Source organism: Daucus carota, chromosome 2, assembly GCF_001625215.2.
Source record: "Daucus carota subsp. sativus chromosome 2, DH1 v3.0, whole genome shotgun sequence".
Classification (NCBI taxonomy): domain Eukaryota; kingdom Viridiplantae; phylum Streptophyta; class Magnoliopsida; order Apiales; family Apiaceae; genus Daucus; species Daucus carota.
The window spans coordinates 51459171-51481512 of NC_030382.2; the positions used below are offsets into that span (position 1 = coordinate 51459171).

The following is a 22342-nucleotide window of genomic DNA, read 5'->3' on the forward strand; positions in this document are numbered from 1 at the left end:
GCATATGTTTGGCCTGGTTTTACTAGGGACCCAGGTGTTTGTTTAGGACACCATGGACAATCCTACTCGAGTTAAGTAGGACCACCGTGCAGGCCTGCACTTCTCACCAGTGATAGCAATGAATCCCAAATAGCTTAGATGATCAAGATATGATTTCCATCATAATTTTATATGATACAACCAGGGAATAGAGTAAGAGTCCAAGTAGTGATGATTCCACCACCCGGATATTCTATAATTTCTTGAATTCAAAATAAGAATTCTAAAGTCTTGTTGCTTAACAACTTCATCACTGTCCTTTCCTGGGAATATGAATCAAGATGAAAACCCAAAAAGTAGCGCAGACTATGCATGATGCATCTATTCCGTAAATCATTCGTGTTTTTGGAGTTGCAGGTTGATCGATACAAATTGTTTACAAATTTGTTCGATTAAACTACTATGATTAGCTAATTTACGAACTCCATCAGATAGTTTGCAGTGAAACAGTTCTACTAATCCCAGAAATGAAAATGCAACTCTACAACATTTATACATAATCAGACTTTCCAATAGCCAGTCAAGGCAAAATCACAGGAAGAAACGACTACTAGCTACCTTTTCTTACTAGGACTGGCAATATCAGAAACAGCATATGCATCAGGGAATGTATAACATACTAGGTTGGATGTTATGGTCTTATGGATGCAAGGATTGTGTGGTGGTACCCAGTACAAAAGGTATAATCAAATCCGTAAGTGAATTAGGAGCATCAATATTTGCAGCATGCCCTGCATCCTTCACTATTTCTAACCGCGATTTTGGACCCAAATGCCTGCACCCATCCACCAAAAATTCATAACTAGCACGCATATGAGATGAATCCACACACATATGAATGTATAATATACACATATTAGCCCATAAAAAAATACCTTTGCAGTTGATAGGCCAAAGAAAGAGGGAAGACCTTGTCCTTATCACCCCATATAAGCAGTGTGTCCTTCACCAACATAAACACAATAAAGAGATTAACTTCCCTTGTCACAGCTACGATATCTTAATGCATTATACCAAGGAAAATTCTCAAAAAATATTTGTATCAGACGAATTTATAAACCTGAGTTAGGACGGAAAGAGGCTTGGAATCATTTTTCGAATCCATCAGTTCCTCCACCAGTTCTTGCTTCTCTCTTCTATGATCATTACAAGTCATCTACACACAAACAAACATCTATTTTAGCCTACACTAATTAATTGTTTAACAAAACTAGTTGGTCTACCAAGACATGATTTGCGTACATTTTATCCTACCCAAAATACTGGCGTAAAATACTCTGATCATTAAGCATTATCTATTTTTGAACGGGAAAACAGTACTTACTCTGATGAAATCATTAAGCATGCAATTAGGAAGCCACTTGAAGGGATCAAAAGTATAAATAGCCAAATCCATAAGGAGCCTCAAGTCTTGGGGTTTTTGGGGCAACAACAAATCCACTGCATTTCTCCCTATCTTCTTAACCTGCTCCTTCATCTGCTCCGCCGTGGCACCAATCCCACTACTCATGATCACCACCTTCTCCACCATCTCCCCCCGAATCTCCGCCATCCGAAACCCTACGTAGCCGCCGTAACTGATCGCGTACACCGAACACCTCTCCACGCCCAATCTCCTCATCCCTTCGCTCACACACTCCGCCTGAAACTCCACCGTCCGATCCTTGTTCGTCGTCACCGACTCCCCGAAGAACAACAAGTCCGGGACGTACAAATTGAAGTGCTGCGACAGGCGGCGAATTTGTCGGAGAAACTGCCACTTGGAGTTGCCGCCGTAGCCGTGAATCAGGAGGAGATTCGGCTTGTTGAAGCGGCGGTGAGCGGAGATCCAGAAGTGCATTGTGGTGGAGTGATCGAGATCAACGGTCGTGGATGAGAGATTGCAGAGCTTGAAATAGACGGTGGCGATGACGTCGATGAGGAGGAAGAACGGGAAGGAAGGGAGGTTGAGTGAGAGAATGTAGGTTGTGATGAGAATGTAGAGAGAGAGGAGTCGCCGGAGAAGCCGCGGAATTTTCATGGCGGAACGGAGTATATACATACAGATGGGGGATGGGAGTTGTAAGTATATGTGTTGGGATTGTGAAGATTGATTGCATGCGACGAAAAAGAAATAAAAGGGGAAAAGGAAAGTGTTTTTAATAATTCTGTTTTTAGGATATGACAAGATTAGAGACAAGGCGATGATAAACTATTTCGCAGTATTGTGTGAGTTAGGTAGCACGTCGTTATTTTTCCCGCAATATTTGTATACGAAGATTTCAAATGGGCTGCAATTATCGGAACGTTATTGGACTTATTGCGTTGTGCTTGTGCAACTTACATATTTTAATTTGTGCGTCTGTGAGGTGTAGGACATATTTTTTTTTAATAATCAACCAAGTACTTAATGATAATATTAAAGAAAACTACATACGACGAGTGAAAATAAATGTCTAATCACATCTAGATCTGCAATCAAAACCATAAACTCTCTCACAAACTCACTCTATCACTATTCACGAGTACTAATATATCACCATCATATATAAGATATATATACTGTCTCACATGCAACACGGCGTCGTTTCAATTCACATCTTCAAAGCATATCCGAAGAGAACAGCAGCGACGGCGCATCCGACGGCGGCGAATGACGGAGAGACGGACCCGGCGGAGGACGTCGGGCTCGGCGCCGGAGCGTCGGCGGAGAATGCGGATCCGACGAGAGCGAGCACGACGGCGATGACGGAGAGAGTGACGAAAGAAGCTGAAGGAGCTGCCATTGTGTTGGGAGAGAGAGATGAGAGAGAGAGGGAGACAGAGAGATGTAAAAAGAGTGAAGTAGGTGTAGGACATATGATTTAGCACAAAATGTTTTCTTCTGGTTTTTACTTTTCACTTCTACTCTACTTCTTTAATTTAAGTAAAAAATCATTTTTTTTAATTTAATCCAAACCGCTCCAAAATATGCTAGAGAATTCAAAAAACAATTTGAAAATTACTTAAAACGACATGAGATAATGTAACATCATATGATATATTGTAAGTTTAATTTGTGAGCGTATACACACATCGCGAGATTCATCATTTTTGGAATAAAATTGTAACTACACGTATCACCTAGAAAAATTTTGAAATTATACACGAGATTGGACGGAAAATGGAAAAGTGTAGAATTTTACCTGAATTCTCGTGGAATAAACGTGTTTGTCTACAAATTTTTATATAAAATGATATGTTAATTGAAGTGAAATATTTTAAATAATATTATTAATACAAGTCATTCTAATGAAAATTTAAGCTATAAAGATTTTGTATCCAACTTTGTGTTTCAAAACACTGTGATGTAGAGCTGTAATTCGAGTCGGGCAGCTCGTGAGCTCGCCCGGCTCGAACTCGTTTAAGTGGGCTCGGCTCGACTCGACTCGTTAAACGAGCTGAGTTCGGGCAAAGGTTTCGGCTCGTTTAATTAAACGAGCCGGCTCGACTCGACTCATTAAATTAAACGAGCCGAGTTCAGGTAGAGGTTTGGGCTCGATTAAGTGTAAAATTATGCGAGCTGGCTCGCTCGACTCGTTAAAACCAGCTCGTTTAGCTAAACGAGCCGGCTCGACTCGACTCGTAAAATTAACCGAGTCGAGTTCGGGTAAGGATTTAGGCTCGATTAGTTAATCGAGCCGGCTCGGCTCGACTCGATTAAACTTGGCTTGAAGTAGGCTCGGCTCGAAACTCGCCCGGCTCGACTCGAATTACAGCCCTACTGTGATGTGATTTTCATCGATTTTCACTATTGATTTTGATTCTTCTCATTCTTTAACAAAGGTATCCGAATAAAAACTTCTTAAAATCTAAATTAATCATAATTTAGATTACTATAACTTATCCTTGCACTTTAGGTTCCTCTAATATCTTTATATTATAAAATAAAATTTTAACATCCAGTACAGCATTAATCTGCATATAAACTATTTCACATCATAGACTCAACTACTTGAGAACATTCTAGGTCCGGTTCTCTCTTCTAAAGTATATTAGTCACAAAACTTGCATTAAAAGTGAAGTTGAATTGGGCATGACTTGCGACAGTGAGCTAAATCTAATGGTATAAAATGGAAGGGAGCGAGAATGAAATAAGTTCTGTGTTCTAACGTTACGTTGCATTTCACCAAGTGAACATAATAATAATTTATTACGATAACAACTTGGCAACTTGCCACCATATACAATTTAGGAATTGTTTGGTTTAATATACTCAAAGGTTTTATTCCAAATACCTTGAAGGGACTTTTATCTGTTCTGTCATTTATTTATCACAAAAAAATTTGAGAAAAAACTCATCTTCTAAACGATAAAATAATTTTTAAGATTTTAATTTCCTGGAAAATATATAGTCCCTCCGTCCCATTAACTTATATATATTTAGGATGGAAGTTTCGACACATATTCTATGTCTCTTATAAATATAGCTTCATAGATTATTTTAATTATTTTTCTGAATAAAAATTTATTTTTTGGGAAAGTAAAACTCTAGAAATAAGTCGTAAAATTATATTTTATAAAAATCTGCCAAACAATATAAAAAGTTGTACTACAAAAATTAGTGAAAAAAACATAGGGTTAATTATCAAGTTGGTCACTGAAGTGGGCTTAATGTATCAAGTTGGTCACTGAACTCAAAACGGTATCAAGATGGTCACTGAAGTGACCATAAATATCAAACAAGTACCTTGAAATATGAGTTTAAGCACTAAAAATATTATATATAAAGTTTTACACATTATTTTTAAATATTACCACAACCAAATAAAAGGTTATGGCTTCTAATATTTATGACAAAAAATTTAGATTTTATCAAGTTTTTATTATTATTTATTTTTAATTAAAACAAAGAAATAACTGTATAATAAAAATAAATAATAAATAAACTTGATAAAATCTAAATTTTTTGTCATAAATATAAGAAGTCATAACCTTTTACTTGGTTTCGGTAACATTCAAAAATAATGTATAAAACTTTATAAATAATATTTTTACTGCTTGAACTCATATTTCAAGGTACTTGTTTGATATTTATGGCCACTTCAGTGACCATCTTGATACCGTTTTCAGTTTAGTGACCAACTTGATACATTAAGCCCACTTTAGTGACCAACTTGATAATTAACCCAAAAAACATATCTTATCTTCCACTTGGTTCATTTATAATCGAACAGAGCTAAAGTGATTTCAAAACAAAGCAGGTCCGATCCTTGTCAGAACTCCCTGGACCTCAATGTTGTTTATACTGAAGAGAAGAGGGAATAATATTGATCATAGCTTATGGGTCGAAATCAGATGACTGCTAAATAATTATCTTATCTGTTTAACTCTTACATGCCACACATCTAACCTTTGATCAATATACATTTATTCATCCATTTTATAGATAATAAACTTAAGAAAATTTATTGTACTGTAACGTGTTGTGAGTAAAGCTGCCACGTCTAATCTCATGGGACTGAAAACTCTACTATCTGAACTAGCTTTCATATAGTTGTACTGTTAGGAATACCTCTACCTGTTGCTCCAGGACCAGAACTTGGTGTGAGCAGCTCATATGGTAACACTCCAGCACCACATCTGTTCTTCAGTTTTGGATTGCGATTCCTTGCCTCGATTTCTTTCTCTATTTGTCCAATCTTGGCTGAGAATTTGTAAAATGCCTCGATCATTTCTGCATCTCCGGTCCAGATAGAGGAGTGGCTTCTCTCCCCAATGTACTCCTCATCTGCTGAGTGAGTTGACAGTGTGTCCACCACAGCCATGTACTTGGTTGTTTGTAACATGCTAGGTATTGAGGCCAGGAAATACTTCTCTGGATCAGAGACAAAGTTGACGTATTCAGGATCATTTTCATCAGGCACTAGTCGCCGCATCAGTGGGGGCCGGTTGGGGACATAACCACCATAAGGATACTGACCAAAGTTTAATGCAGCATGCTGAGCAGATGCAAGCCAGATTAGGGTGGTGAGTATGGAAATGAGATCTTCGCTGGTGGCTAATCTGGGCCACCAGCTTTCAGTACGCTTATCAGCATGGCCAACGTTGATGGATTCTGCATACCACGCTTGGAGCTCCCTGTCATTGCAGACTGTGTCCAAGTCTGGGTAATAACGATCCACATAGGTGCGGACCCAATCATTGATAGCGTCCCAGATTAGAAGTCCGTCAGCAGCATATGGGTAGTCGGCTAGTAGGAGTTTTAGACCATGTGGTTGTGTTGGGTCCGGGACTGCCATTCCCCTGAAAACGAACCTATGGTTAATAGACTACTACAATGTCAAAAGATATGAAGAGTTCATGTTCTACATGATACATTTACATAATACTGTTAAACATCACATAATACAATGCTCTGTAAGTTGCTGAAAGTTATTAAAGATTTGCTTGCAATTTACCTTCGAATGAGATCAGCAGGAAGTCCCTCTAAATCAAAGCGCCAGTCCTTATAGGCAGCCAAACTAAGCTCCATGGTGTAGCGACCAGGAGTGAAGCATGACTCAACAACACCATCAGCATTGATCAAATTCTGGCGAGCCAGGGCATTAATCTCTAGGGTGTATCTCATGTGCGGGTCAAGAAGCTTATATATAGGGTGCATTTTACTCAGTTGCCTATGTGCCGCAATTATAAATGGTTCTGTGCAGGCATGTGTACGTAGCCTGTATAAATTGCCAAACCAGTTTAATATAACACCTCATATATGCGGTGACAAAGGAAAGAATGGATGTACAAGGAGTGCTATGGCTAATTACCAGTGATATACGAGTTGATGAGCTCCTGCATCATTGGAACACACATGGGCTTTTGCAAGCTGCCATAACCAGTTCGTTGTGGCATCTACTGGAGGTGTGACTACTCTCTTTGACCTGGAACAAGGACCAGGCAAGCTAAGCTCAATAGCAATAGGCTTGAGAGTGCCAAAAGGTGTTGAGAAAAAGATGGTGCGTGTTGCATATGTTGCACGACCGTCAAGGGCATTTATTCGGTCTATAAATGGTAGGTAGATGTCATGGTAATCCATAATAAAAAGTTTATTTCCCTCTAAAGCCTGTGTAAAATCAACAGAAACACAAATTAAAACCAAGCCATAATATTTAACTTACTACAATCTTTAGGAAATTATTACCTCCTGCACTGTCATGCCGTTAAGATGGCCAGCAATGTGTTCCTCTTTAAGAGCAGACTCCTGCGGACCATGGAGCTCAGGGTCAAGTTTGCTCACCGGTGGGAAAACAGCAAGTCTTTCGATGGCCACAGGGTTAACCCCTGCTATTGATTGGCGGGCAAATTCATCATCTCTCAACCATGCAAACTTGTCCACTGCATATGCAAATGATAAGTTACTGGCAGCGTAACATCTTACAATTAATGCTATGAAGAAAAACCATTAAAATTTGCAGCCGACGGGCTACAGATCATGGCAAGTGATAACTGGGAAAACTTACACAGTAGTATTTGTAGTATATGAATTATGAAAAGATCACCAGATGACTAATGCTTACGCAAAGATATTTTGGGGATGTCAAATTTGAGAAAATAAGCATGACTTGATCCTTTTAGCATAGGGAACTTTTCCAAAATTTTATCTTGCTGCCCTAGCTTGAGGAAAAGACCATCGCTGTAGAGGCTGTCGATCTGTTCAAACCCCTTAAAGTTGGGGTTTTCTGGTGAGAATTTTACCATCATGGATGGAAGCAAGTTGTGGCACATGCCCTTAAACCTACTAAATGAGAATGTATTTGCTTTACACTCCTCGAACCGTTCATCTCGTGGCACATACATAGGCAATGGCTTCTCTACTCGGCTCTCTGTATGCACATCTGTATGAAAAACCAAACAGCAGTTCTTTATTTTCTTTTCATATATATATTTTTAAATAAGAAAAACAAATATACTATTGGGCTCTAAAATGCTGATATTCAGATTAGTGCTACTTACCACTCATGGTTGGAAGGCGTCCAGTGCGACATCGTCTTGGATATGGATTTTTATCACCTCCAAGTGTTGGCCTAACAGAGTCAATACCCCTGTCAGGGTTTCCCAAATCATTGTACACATCATAATCATATATTCTGTCCGACAATTTCCTAACGCCTTTGCCATCACCCCTCAAATCTCTCAGATCTTTTTGCCTCAATGCTTTAAGCCCTGCTGGCGTTTCACTTGGCAGATACGGCTGTTGACATCGGAATTCATAAATGTTATTTGTAATTTCCCACAAAATGAGTATTAAAGTATACGAGTGGATGATGATCGCATGAATAGTACAATTAATTCAATTCTATACTTATATTTGGCCCAGGAAACCATACACAGTTGGGATTTTTACCATAAGCATTCTTGACTGTAATTCAATGTCCCAAATTGCAACTTAGCTGTACATTGATGTCAGATTTATGGTTGTGTATTTGTATAACAAATAAACACCGAAAAAGGCCATTCTGATATCTAAGTTACCCTGTTCTCGTCTTCTTAAATGAGAACCTGTGCTGTGAAAAGGGGTAAGGTAGCAACAACTTTCGGAATATTCAAATGATGAACAACTGTAAAACTTCAATGGTTTGGCATGAGTAGTTCAGTAGTACCTAATTCTAGACTTCTAGTACCTCTACAAAAGCTTAGTATATATGATCCAAACTTGCCCATCAACATTAACAAGTATGAATAATTGAGATAATAAAGCATAATGACGTATTATTAGCATTAAAAATTAAAAATACTTCAGAAAGAAAAAAAGAAAAGAAACAAATTTGGTGTATAGAATATAGAGCATTTTTAATTTGATTTACCTGGTTAGAAAAGAAGATTCTTTTTCCAGGAAGATCTTTGTTAGACTGAACCCATGAATTGCAAGGGAAATGAACCGGACCACATGCAAATCCTTCAATGGTAATACTCACCACAAAGAACTCCTTCCGATTCTTGTTCACTACTGTGATTGCCCCCGCCACTCCAAAATTCGAGTCCACCTCGAATTCTGCTGTGTAATTCACCATCTCTTCCTTCACATTCCATTTTTCAGACCAATCCCTCACTACACTTTCCCTGCTTTTCTTTGGTGTTCCGGTTCCTGCAACATAATTTCACAATTACCAGAAAATGCTTTTTCCAAGAAACTAAAAAATATAAATTCCAAAAACATTTACACCGAAAAGTCATAAATATGAATCATTTCACGAATTGCAAACATATGAATCCCAGTTAAGACCCGGATACTAAATTTGACTTAAAATGAAAAACTTTGCGGAAAAAATACAGCAAATTAATCTTGAGAGGCCAAAAACAGAAGATAAACTCTTAACCACCTGGACTATCCCATCGTGCTCGGTAACGACTTACTTGGATCAACTTGAGTGCTGATGAGTTGCAAAACAACGTTTCTTGTAATCTTGTCAGTGAGAGAATCCCAGCGTTTGACAAGTGAGTCCTTCAAATCTTGCTTCCTATTATTCCTCACATTAATCACAGCTTTGACTTTTAACTTACCAGGCTGTTGAGGAGCCATCTTGACCACACTCTCTGTAATGGCAGCCAAAGGAGTTGTCCTCTGAAACCTCTTTTCCTCCGAACATACAACTGGATTAACAGAATGTCTTTTAGCATCTCTCTGAGGGAAATGATTGTTCAACATAAGAATGTTTGATGATGTAACAAATGCAGATTTTGAATTTTTCACTACAGAGAAGCCCATGATTTCTTTAGCAAGTGCCATTTTGATTCAGGCTTATTTCTTTTGCTACGAGAACGTTATATAATGGATTTTAAAGGAATTTTTTTCATTAATGAAGTTTGAAGTATTTAATTGGTATTGTTTAAAATTTACTAAAATTCTGGGATATTAGATGATCTTTATATTAATGAAATGATATTTAATTAAAATTGTTTAAAATCTATTAAATTTTAGATATTCGATTGATATTTTAAATTATGCTACAAAATCTGGTGGTATTTAATCAAGATTTTAAATTATGTTAGTTTCAAAAAAAAAAAGATTTTAAATTATGTTTAAAAATCCGACGTTATTCGATTGAAATTGTTTGAAATCTATTAAAATGTGACGGTATTCAAATGTTGATAGATTTATTTGAATTTCATAAAATAATGGATTTTGTGAGATTTCTGTTTTTTGTAATCCTATGAGTGGAATTTTGAAGCATTTTGCTTAAATCATAAAAAATTTATTTCTATCACAATTTATCAAAAGTCCGCCCAAAATTAAAATCACATACGATCCATTAAAATTTGCAGATAAAAATAATTCATTAAAATCCATCATGTAAAAACATTTCATTAAAATCCAAGAATAGCATCGGAACGAATCTATATATTTTATTAGTTGGTTGGTGTGTTTTTCTTTCAGCAGTTTTCTTGATTTTATGATTTATCTTGTATATAAAAATTTCTTATGATTCTTTTATTTGTGCTTGCTTTTTCAGGGTACTCGACAGGAATAAAGAACGAAAAAGAGAAAAAACCTTTTATAGGTGTTTTCTTATCGAACATTAAAGTTTTAGATTTATTGTCTAAGTGTCCACATGTTTGAGGGTTAGATTGTAAACTTTCTTGAACGAACCACGACTTTTGTACTATCTCTTTATACGAGAAAGTATATTGTGACGAAAAAAAAATGATAACACAACAACATATTATTTTCAAAGAAATATAGAATATCATATTTTCCTAATACCCTAATTATGTTTTCTCATAATAAAATAATACTGATAATCCTAATCGAGTGACTTTTTGTGTTAATTATATATAGTAGAAATACACACTCTTTTTTATATGATTATTAATTCATTATATTTTAACTAACTATTGTATGTTAGCTATTACTTTTGGAGTTATGCTAAAACTAATGTAATTTGAACATAGGTAACTAATATGACCTGGTAATTGTTCTTACTTATTATATCTATTTTTTTTAGAATTGTAAGTGTTGGATGTTAAAAAATTAGTTTTTTAAATCATTTAAAAGAGGTGTTTCGATGATTAGCTAGAAGAAAGAGTTTCTTTGATAATTTGAAAAGAAAATAAAAATTGTATGGATATTAATTGAATGAACTAAAATAATAAGTTGACCAAGATAGATATAAATTTGTAAAACTTCCTTGATATTCTATCATGTCATTTTTGCATATGGGTGGGAGAGGTCGAAAAACTCTATAATAATATAAGCCTGCCAGCACGTTTAATATTTTGTATTTGTGAACAATATTCTGTTATTATTTTTTATAATAATTGTGTTCTACAAATTTCTAGAACATTGTACTAGTGGTCGTTTTATTTCTTGTTTTCAATATATGCCGAAAAATGTTTGCAGATTTGCGGCTACGAGCCAAACCGAATTAAGCTCCGGAGTCTTTGCGGACAGGGACGTGGAACTTGAAATGAGATTATTTGGTCAAAATGTCCTGGATTTTTAATATCAATGACAGGGAGGATGAACAAATTTATATTTACGTCAAAAAAAAATATTAAACCTTTATATATAGGCATTTTAATAATTAGTGAACGGTTAGTTCACTTAGGTTTATTATTGAAGTTAGAAATTTATAATGATTATTATATGTATTATATGTATAAGAATATAATGGTAAAAATATTAAGAACTTGGTTAGTTTCTCTTTATATATAAATGTTTTGATGTTCTTTTTGGAGTTGTGATGAATATTTTTACTTATAAAAAATTATGAATTTGGTCGGTTGGTGTTTAACATATTATTTTTATCTAATTTTGCCTTTTGTAATAAATTTAAATATTACAATATCTATGAAAAAATAACATACATTATATGTCTCGTATTTTATATTTTTATATATGCATAGAGGGTGTTGGCCCTCATTATTAAACCTTAACCTCAAATGGGAGCTAATAAATTATTTGATGAGAATGACAGTAGAAATATATATGGAACAAAGTTCCATGTAGTCCACATATTTATTTTAGTATTGTAGACCACGTATGTTCTGCAACTATAGAATGTCATAAAAACATTGCAAAATGTGTTATTTTGCAAATCATGTTCTATAAACATCATTATTTTGTTAAAAATTTTGACAATCTTAAACATTCTACAAGTTAAATAATGAAAAACACATTATTCTGCAAAACATGTTAAATTTGCGGAACATATTTACATATTACTGAACATATGTGTTTTACTTGTCGAACATAAATGATTTTCAATATTTTTTATGAAATAATGATATTTATAGAATGTATTTCACAAAATAACAAATTTCATGCATTTTGCAATGTTTTTATGTCATTCTATAATTACAGAATATACGTGGTCTACGCTATGTGGATTACATGGAACTTTACGGGTCTTCCCCGCGTCCCATCCTATATCCGTTCAAGAACGTTCTCATATCTTATTATTTTTTACTTTTTTGTCAACGCATATCTCCATATATGCAAGTATGCAACCAAGGAATGTAAACTAAAGCATACATACAAATACAGAAATACTAGAGCAAGATATGGTCAACGGTCAACTGCAAGTTGTGAGTTGATCGACGGGTTAAGCGGTACATGTACACCCCCCCTGCATGATGCAGTATTGCAGTGGTCGAGGTAAAAATTCGTTTATTTATATATAGTAATATATTCTGTTACAATTTTATTATATTCATAAGCAGCGCCAAGCACGTTTAAAATGCTCCATTACTACACACATGGGTACACAATCGCAGCACTAACCTCGGATGTTTTTAAAATATATGTATACGGATATACACACATGCATGTTTAGAGGATGGTGGCACTTGTACACCAAGGAACGTGAAATGTTGCAGGACAGTAGGAAAGTAGTTTAATTGGTTGCATTGTGTCTAAAGAGGTTGTGAAGAAAAGCCAACAAACTTTGTAAAGGCTCATAGCTTTGCTTGCTCTTCTTCTGAATGTTAACTCTTTAAGTGCACTCATTCCATTATGCGATTCAACCCTAGTTGTGTAGTTGACATGACAATATTACAATCGTTTTTTTTTTTTTAATACTTCACGTGTCCAATTTATTTTCAACTAATATAGAAATTCAGTACAAAATTTATTGATATTGCTTCGTGTCGTGCTGGAAGACGAAAGTTTTGGTAATTTGGTTTGAGTTTTGCATTATTCTAGTCGGGCAAAGGCAGGTAGGGAACAAAACTTGACCGGTGGCAGATGGTACTCTATAACATAACTGGAGAAAGATAAATAACAACTGGAGAAAGATAAATAACTGGTACCTGTGTGTAAAAAAATATACGACACCTGAGAGATTCGAACTCTCGCGGGGAAACCCCATGTACTTAGCAGGCACACGCCTTAACCACTCGGCCAAAGTGTCTTGTTGTCTGTGAGTACCAATTTCCAAGTATTTGTTAACATGTTAACATATGGTTTTATAGAATATACACCTTGTCTGTTCAGCCATCGGTGGGCAGAGGAGATATTATGCTCGTTGTTTGATGCTCAAGTTCAAACTTGGAAACACTGGTCACTGCAAGATGATTTCATGCCATTATTTCTTAAAATGATTTCAAGAAGTAGTACATACCCTTCACACTCCAGCATTTATTACAAAAACATTTTTTCCATTATTATGAACCCAACTACATACTCTCTCCGTTTCTTTATTCTTTTCCTATTTGGGATGTCGATACTGTTCATAACATGAGACAAATTACTAATTTACATCTAATCTATAAAACTAAATATAGTCATGAGTGATCTTGTTAGATTCGTATTCACGAGTACTTTAATACAGTGAAGTTTTTATATTTAATGCTACTACAAAATGAAAGATATTAACGATTAAAAGTGTGTGTTGGCAAACGTGAAAAGTACAAACAGGAAAAGTATTTAGAGACGGAGGGAGTATCAAGTTACTTGGCAAAGGAAAAAAAAGTACAAGCAGTCTGTTAAGTCGCATGTCATTCCTTGGTGTGACGACTAGAGACCAAAACCCTGACATAACAAATCCCTGTAGTGTAGAACTGGCTTCTGTCTTGTGCAATATAAGCCAGTTCCTGTCTATGGTCCAAGCAAAACATACTACCGTAGATATCCCAAAACCAATAAGGTTGTGAACACTTGGATGACGGAGAGAGAACGAAATGAAATTTGTATTTTAAATAGTTGCCCTGCAAAGCATCCAGATATGTGATCTGCACCTAATCCCAGTATTAGCAGGGCAACAGCTCCCAGTATTAGCAGGGCAACAGCTAACAAGCTCATTTGCAATCATGTTGAACAAGACATCAACCATGGAAAATCCCCCCAAATTCTGTAAACCTTAAAACCTTGGAGGTGGACTGGACTGTCTAATATGATTTTCAAATATGCGGACACCAAGCATAAACCAATTGAAACCCATGTTATATTGCTTCTGAGAGTTACTACTTTGTTTCGAGTATACCCCAAAAATGAAAGAAGCATCATAGCCAGTGAAGACTTAAACAGCATAAATACGAAAACACAGCATAAATACGAAAACACAGCATGAATTATGACATGAACTTCCATTGATCGAGCATAGTCATTAACAAAAACATGAATGTAAGAGTCCTGTAAAACACTAATTCTTGTTGTAGAATCAGAGATAAGAGAACTCTCCCATACTACTGTACAATTTTTATATGCTAGCACTAGTAAGCTGCAAGTAAAGTTTCGTGTTCTTCTATTGATCAGTACCTCTGATAAATTGGCTGGAAACGTTCTTCGAACAAATCCAACCTTTAAACTTTTTTCATCTAATAAACTTAAACTTCCAACACATTTATCTCCATCTTCTCTCCACTTCCTTCTTCACCACCAGCACGAGACGATGATTCATCAAAATCAATCCGCGACATAGCTGGAACAAAACTCCCCGACCTACTCAATCCTCTTCCAAGTCTCCTCGGGGTGGATCCCGGTGACTCCAAACTCCGCCTTATGACATTCCTCATAGCTGAAATAAGCAGCACAGCTGGATTTGCTGGCGGAGTTGATGATCTAAACTTGTTACAGAAACTCATGTGCTGAATCAACGCCTCGTCTTCCTCTTGCGTATTCATAATCCTCATCTCATATTTCACCGCCTCAGCACATAATCCGCATATCCATTTCCCTCCGTATCGCTCCCGAATGCTCTCTATGTACGCCACTGTACACTCCTCTTTCAATCCACAGCAATCACAGTTAGCAAATTCAACTTCAATTTGCTCTAATTGATCCATCAATGTCACGTTACTCGGATTCATAATCATTGCTTCACTTATAACAGACGCAGACATTAATTCCTACAAAAATTAAGCAAATTAAAATACAATTTTTCTATAACATGCCAACAGGCACATGATAAGCACCGATCAAATTAAGTTAAATACAGCACAACTTCTTACTCGCTCATATTCAATCTCAAACAAAATTATTATTCAATATAATCCGCAACAAAACATAATAAAAGAGTAGTGCTAGATATCCCGTGTTACCTCGTTTGAGATTCAAACCCGGGATTTCGATAAGTATACGATGCGAGTTATCTCTCTTTCTCCCAGTCTGCTGTTGCTTCGAAAATGAAAAATTGAAACAAAAAAGACATTTTCTGTAATGCTAAGAGCATCTCCAACGGCGTTGGCTATAATCGTTGGCTAAATTGGACATGTAAGACATTATGTAAAATTTGCTGAACCTGTAAGACATTTTGTTTCAATGGTACTGGCTATATTGGTTGGCTATAATTTAAAAATAGTATGTTATTAATATTTTAAATTGTTAAAATAGAATATATCAGTTCAATATGGTAATAAATGATGTACAATCTTCCTACAGATTTTCTTACAGACCTGTAGAGGTTCGACAAATTTAGCCATCCATAAGAGATTGGCTAAATTTATACACAACAGGTGAGCATGGTTGGAGTTGAGTTTTTGGAGCTGTTGGCTAAATTTTTTTATTTTAAGTAAGCCAACTCATCTTTTAGCCAAGGGTTTTAGATGGTTGGAGATGCTCTAACAAACTAAGCTTCTCAAGTATTCTGTTAAATTATACTCCACTGAACAAGGTTATGAATATACATGTAGACAACTACGCATTAAACATCACTTTCATTTTCTCAACCACAAATTTTTCTTTTTATTACTACCTCCATCCCAAATTAGATGTCCCCGTTGACTTTGGGCACGTAACTTTAGGTGCATTGACCGTCTACTTCCGAAATTTATTTTTTTATTTTTTCTTTTATAAATGAAAATTTCATATTTTAATTTTTATTTGCAAAAATAAAATTTTAGAAATAAGTCACGTATCTATGCGGTCAATGAATCTTAAATTGTGTGCCCAAAGTCAACGGGGCCATCTAATTTGGGACGAAGGGAGTATTGAATATGAAAACGAATAAACAGGCTTGAATGATTGCTTTACTTCTAGTAGAATCCACGTCAGTAATTTCCTGGTTTGATAAATTGAAAAATGAGGCAGCCTTGTATGATTGGAGTGCCAGCTGTAAATTAACGGGTTCAAAGACTTTAAAAATGTGCTGTTGGAAACTACGAGGCCTCTGCTTGTGCGCTGTCCGCCAATGATTAGCTGCCATGTGTATGTTACCGACGTGTACGCCCATCTATCCAGCTCATCTTTATGCTACTAGTTCAACACAGTAGTTACTTGTGTGCTGTCGTACCTTTGACATATTTATTGCGACGCGTAGTTTCAATTACACCCTCCCTTTCCATTTTAAGTGTCATTTTTTGATTTGGCACAACTATTAAGATGTGTAATTATTAGACTATATTATCATTAATGTAAGTTTTATTTTTCAATTTTGTCCATCAAACTACCGTGAAAAAATTTTAATGAGAGTTCAAAAGTAAAAGTATTGAGGTAAAAAGAATATATACTTGTATTGAGAACATAAGTAATTGTCTTGAAAATATAAATGTGACACTTAATTTGGAATTCAAACCTGGTAAAAAATGATATTTAAAAAGAAATGGAGGGAGTATCTACTCTTATGGAAACATTGTGATAGTAAGTTAGAGCAAATATTTTTCTGACCAAATTTATCTTCCTTAAAATTAATTTAATATGATAACAATTAAAATAATTTGTAGACATTTAAAAGATCAAATTTAATTTTATTATTATATTTTTCTAATTTATAAATCAATTTAAAATATTTGTTATTTTATTATAGTATTTAGTTTTATTGTGAAAAATAAAATCATATTATAATAATATATAATCTTTAATTAAAATATATTTTTAAATAATTAATAATTTAACAAGTGACTGAATTCTAATTTTTTTTTATCAGATAATAGACAAATTCAAGAAAAATATATGCTTTTCAATCATGTATTTTCACTACATTATCCATGTTTGGGCACGCGTTACTTCTTAAATACAAAAGCTTTTTTTAAAAAATATGTTTTTTTTATATTTTTTTAGATATAAATCGGTTATTTAATAAAGAATGATAATTGATACTCCCTCCGTTTCAATTTACATGTCCACTTTCAAGAAAATTTTTTGTTTCAAATTATTTGTCCACTTCAACTTTCAACGCAAAATCATATTTCCAAAGTCAATTTTACTCTACATATCTCTTATTTATATTTCCTAGATCAATCTCACTCCACATATTTTGATCATTTAATGCAATTAATTTGTTAACAACTTTTCTTAAACTGTGTGATTTTTTTAAAGTGGACATCTAATTTGAAACGGAGGGAGTAAGTAATTATTTCAGAAGAAAATAAAATTATATGTAATTTTCTTCATAAATAAGTTTTGTTACTGAAAAATAAAATTATTCGTTCGAATTACATTAATACTCCCTCCGTCCCTATTTATCTGTCCACTTTGGAAGTAAAAATTTGTCCCTATTTATCTGTCCATTTATACTTTCAAAACTAATTTAATGATAGTTTTTCAAATATATCTCCATAATTTCAATTTTCAAGGCTTGACTTATTTAAAACTTGGTTGAATTCATGTTTTCAAGACATAAAGTAGAGGTATTCCACCATTTTCAAGATATTAATTAGAGGTATTTAATGAAAAAGTTCATACAATCAATTATTCCTTGGTATGTGTTTTTTTTTCCAAAATGGACAGATAAAAAGGGACGGAGGGAGTAATAAAAAACTTGTCGAATCTAATAAACTTCAAGTTCACAAAACTGGGGGAGTTGAGCTCTTGAGCTGCTGCAGATGCACTTAGGTTTCATTTTGGGCAAATTTTGAGAGACCCCCAAAATAAATTAAGGCCTCAATGTCCTGGGCTGCTCCTCCTGAGGAGGATATCCATCTTTCTACTTCTCTTGCTAGTTATCTTGACAGTAAGCCCCCACTTCTCTCTCTACACACGCACTCTTATTTCCTTCTTCTGTTCCTCAATCTTTATGCTTTCTTTGGAGTTTATACATCATAATTATTATGCTTAGATATCCAATCTTCTTGAGTATTGCTGTTAAATTTACATATTATCTGCAATTGGTTTTCAAGATTTGATTTTTCGCTCGGTTCTGCTAATTTACTAAAGCAAAGATTGTTAATTAGCTATTGGTAACTGTTGTAGATAGTATTGACTATCGGTGTTAATTGTGTTAGATTGAATGAATTGGTATTAATATTTGATTTAACCGGTTCTTGAATTGGATTCGAAGTGTTAATCCAGCCCTTTCTATTTGATGATGCAGCTGTTGGTTTCAATTTTAAACAAGGGAATCAGGTTGTTTAGCTTGTTCGGGGTTTGAATGCTTGTTCCAGATACTAATACTAATAATATTTGAAAATAATTTTTCTGAAACTGTAAACATCAGATAACATCTAGAATATGTAGAATGGACTGTTTGTACATAGATAAGTTATTAAGTTAAGCTGAAAATAGATCACATATGTATTGAGAAATCATGGTCCCCGTTCATAATTTGGATACGAGATGATGTAATGATTTCTTAATTGGTAGTTGGTTTGTGATTGCTCTCTCTACTGAATTTGTTGCGGAACAAGAGTCCAATGAACTTGCTCAAGATTTGGTTTTTCATGAAACACATAGCCTAGTATATGTCCAACTCTCTGATGCTGTTGGGACATTCATTTTGCTTATATTTAATGCATGTCTTTGTATTGTATGCAGAGAAACTTCTTATCTTGTTGCGAGATGGTCGAAAACTGTTGGGCATACTTCGTTCTTTTGATCAATTTGGTATCACTGTTTTCCCTCTTATTTTATTTATTTCTAATGCTGATATAAAACTTGAGCCTAACTGAAAATTCACGTAAAATCACTGCAGCCAATGCCGTTCTTGAAGGTGCGTGTGAACGAGTTATTGTTGGTGAGATATATTGTGACATTCCCTTAGGTCTCTATGTGATTCGAGGGGAGAATGTTGTTTTAATCGGTGAACTGGTACTAAATCTTTTCTGGATTTTACTTCTTTTGTAAGATAATTTTTTGCATTTGACTATACTAATTCTTGATTTATGAATTTGATTATTTAGGACTTGGAGAAAGAGGAAATTCCCCAACACATGACCCGTGTTCCACCTGAAGAGATAAAAAGGGTAAGTGCTTTGTTTGTAATAAAGATATATAAACTTATATACAGTATGGTAAAATCTCAAAGTATCAGCCTGCTGCTTAATCTCAAGAGTCGGAGTTGCATCTATTATTTCCTTACACGGTGTGTTTTACCCATGCTATTGCTTAGATTTTCAAATATCTATCATTATTTGGTTTTTTGGTGACAATAGTCCTTACACTTGTGTTATTCTAACTGATGTATCTGTTTGACATAATTTTTTACAAGCACCTTAAACAAATTTACAAGGAAGAAGTAGGACAGAGGGCTCCCAATTTGCTTCCACAGATCATAACAGATTTACAATTTTGCAAACCTTCCTTCAGGTCCTCTGTAAAGAATCCAGGGCCCCCATTTGAAAATTCATGTTGTATGGCTGTCATGTTTGAATCCTGCTTCCCCCGAAGATCCCCATGATAAGTCTTTAAATAGGAAAAAGAATCTGGCCACTCAATATATGCCCGTCTACCTTAGAAATCCTTCATCAGTGTCAACTGATCTCTCTCACTAAAAATATTAACAATTGCTATACACTTCTGTAATGTTGTGTTTGGTTGGGGAGAATGGAATGGAATGGAATGAAATGAGTAAAAAATACTTGAAACTAATAAAGATAGGAAGAAAATTTTGAAAAAATTTGATGGAGTGCAAAATTGTTATGATGAGATTTGAGAAGAAATTGAGGATGGGATAGAATGGAGCATACCATCTCAAATGGAAGGGGTGATATCTAATGTAGGGAATGGAATGGAGGAATGAATGAAATTTCTCAAAAATCATCCATAAGATAGTTCATATTTCATTCCATTCCTTCCGGAATCATTCACCCCAACCAAACACAACATAAGTTTCTGGTTTTAATAGTTTCAATTATATTCAAGTGCCGTCAGACATGTAAAAAATGAATTTTTAATACCAATAAAACAAATAATATGAAACTCTGAGGTATTAAGTTTAAGTATATCATACTATTGTTTCTGCGGCATGGAGTTGAGAATTGTTGTGCTGTATTTTTGCTTTGTAGTTCACCTCCTACTGTATTCATAGTATGTTTTGGCCGGTGGTGATATTTTATTTTGAACTGTCACACTTGTGCTAAGCCTTTTGCATTGTGTTTGTTTGCTCTCACTATATCAACTAGAAGCCAACATGTGTTTATTTTTCCTGGCAAGCATTTACTGACATATACCACATCCTGGACAGGCGCAAAAGGCAGAACGGGAAGCTTCAGACCTAAAGGGGAGCATGAGACAGAGAATGGAGTTTCTTGATATGGACTGATTTGAAATTTGGTGACACCGGCTTTGCACATGCATTAGTCTCGCAGCATGTCTTCCGCAAATATTATCGCGGATGAGTGTTTGGAGATCAACTGCGATGGGAATATCACTTTGATTATGTGTCTTTATACAATGCATAGTTTCCTGTAACTTAAAGTTTATCTACCAAGGTAGGTTGACGATGGTGTTTAATTTATTTCTGTTGTTTCATTTTCATATATCTGCAGCATAGGAGTAAAGTTGGAATTTCCTGATGAACTAGATCTTAGGATATAACTATATTCCTGAATGTTTCAAGTCACAGAGGGTTATTTTCCCCCCTCGCATTTGGTCATGGTTGGATTAGAAGTGTAACGAAGTTATTTGTTAGTGTAATTACTCTGTTAGAAACGGAGGAATGGGATTCACAATTTGAAACTTTACTGTTTTAAAAAAATTGGACCGATTAATTAGTGATTTTATTTTGTTTCTTAGATTGTAGAAATTACTCGTTTCCAATTTTTAAGCTGTTTGATTTGGTGAAGTGCTGAACAGAAGAATCTCACTCTTCCTTTTGCTCTCTTTTCTTTATGTTGCTAAATTCTCTCTTTTGTTGCAAGTTGGGAGTGGAGAGATTTTGGCCGAACATAAATGTTTTTCCGCCGACAGTCCTTTTACTATGGTGTACGCTGACATGGTTTACGTGACAATCAATATATTCGAACAACTCGATTTTTTTTTACTATACAAGTTTAAATAGTCTTACAAATTAGTATTTATTCTAATACTTAAATTATAAAAATTTGAAAAATGATAAGAATCTCAAAAGTTATTTTCAATATTTTTCTCAAATTCTGATTGGCTTGGTTTCATAATCTTATATATTCTCTGATGCCACGTGGATTCAGTTCATATTTTCTGTTTTATTTGTTAATCCAAAATCTTGAATGGGTTTAAAATATGGGGTTTTTTTATTCATAACCAAATCTTATTTTCAAAAATACTACCTTCTCTAAAATATTTTCAAAAATACAGTGATTGTATACAATCATATATGCAACTACAAATATATATATATATATATATATATATATATATATATATATATATATATATATATATATATATATATATATATATATATATAGGCTCATGATCAAATAGAAACCACTTTTAAAATAAAAACTAGAAACCAATACAAGTTAGTGATATCCTCAGTACAATTTAGTGATATTCTCTTTACGATTTAGTGATATGTGTTGCACGAATTAGTGAAAACTTGCGGAAACTGCCCAGAATTTCTGAATCTGTTCTAGTTGCCGATTCAGGTGGTGGTTGCGGTGGTGGAGATAATGGAGGTGAAGGTGGAGATGGAGGTGGTGGACATGGAAGGAGCCTTTAGCTTTGTCCGGCAGATTTTTGGCAAAGATCTGGAATTTAAATCGGCATTAAGCTAGATATACG

General features: G+C 34.7%; 3 protein-coding genes, 1 long non-coding RNA gene and 1 other non-coding gene across 5 annotated transcripts; 1 reads left to right on the forward strand and 4 right to left on the reverse strand.

Moving 5' to 3' along the window:
• Nucleotides 1-507: 507 nt before the first annotated feature.
• On the reverse strand, nucleotides 508-2883 carry LOC108206598 (uncharacterized). The gene is made up of 4 exons (XM_017376951.2): nucleotides 1364-2883; nucleotides 1100-1195; nucleotides 915-982; nucleotides 508-814 (listed from the first exon to the last, which is right to left on the reverse strand). Exons 1-4 carry the CDS (start codon nucleotides 2078-2080, stop codon nucleotides 679-681), a joined length of 1017 nt encoding a protein of 338 aa, XP_017232440.1. The 5' UTR covers nucleotides 2081-2883; the 3' UTR covers nucleotides 508-678.
• A 2438-nt stretch (nucleotides 2884-5321) lies between these two features.
• LOC108206933 (linoleate 13S-lipoxygenase 3-1, chloroplastic) lies at nucleotides 5322-9779 on the reverse strand. Its single transcript, XM_017377370.2, has 8 exons — nucleotides 9403-9779; nucleotides 8853-9133; nucleotides 8002-8239; nucleotides 7566-7883; nucleotides 7190-7383; nucleotides 6816-7111; nucleotides 6459-6722; nucleotides 5322-6303 (listed from the first exon to the last, which is right to left on the reverse strand). Exons 1-8 carry the CDS (start codon nucleotides 9773-9775, stop codon nucleotides 5547-5549), a joined length of 2721 nt encoding a protein of 906 aa, XP_017232859.1. The 5' UTR covers nucleotides 9776-9779; the 3' UTR covers nucleotides 5322-5546.
• Nucleotides 9780-13315: 3536 nt separating this feature from the next.
• Nucleotides 13316-13397, reverse strand: TRNAS-GCU (transfer RNA serine (anticodon GCU)). The gene has a single exon. It is a non-coding gene; the product is annotated as a tRNA-Ser (tRNA).
• Nucleotides 13398-14556: 1159 nt separating this feature from the next.
• Nucleotides 14557-16168, reverse strand: LOC108206970 (uncharacterized). Its single transcript, XR_010289178.1, has 2 exons — nucleotides 15526-16168; nucleotides 14557-15333 (listed from the first exon to the last, which is right to left on the reverse strand). It is a non-coding gene; the product is annotated as an uncharacterized LOC108206970 (long non-coding RNA).
• A 2005-nt stretch (nucleotides 16169-18173) lies between these two features.
• LOC108206287 (sm-like protein LSM1B) lies at nucleotides 18174-21274 on the forward strand. Its single transcript, XM_017376532.2, has 5 exons — nucleotides 18174-18374; nucleotides 19175-19243; nucleotides 19332-19447; nucleotides 19540-19602; nucleotides 20823-21274. Exons 1-5 carry the CDS (start codon nucleotides 18308-18310, stop codon nucleotides 20898-20900), a joined length of 393 nt encoding a protein of 130 aa, XP_017232021.1. The 5' UTR covers nucleotides 18174-18307; the 3' UTR covers nucleotides 20901-21274.
• The last annotated feature ends 1068 nt before the right edge of the window (nucleotides 21275-22342 follow it).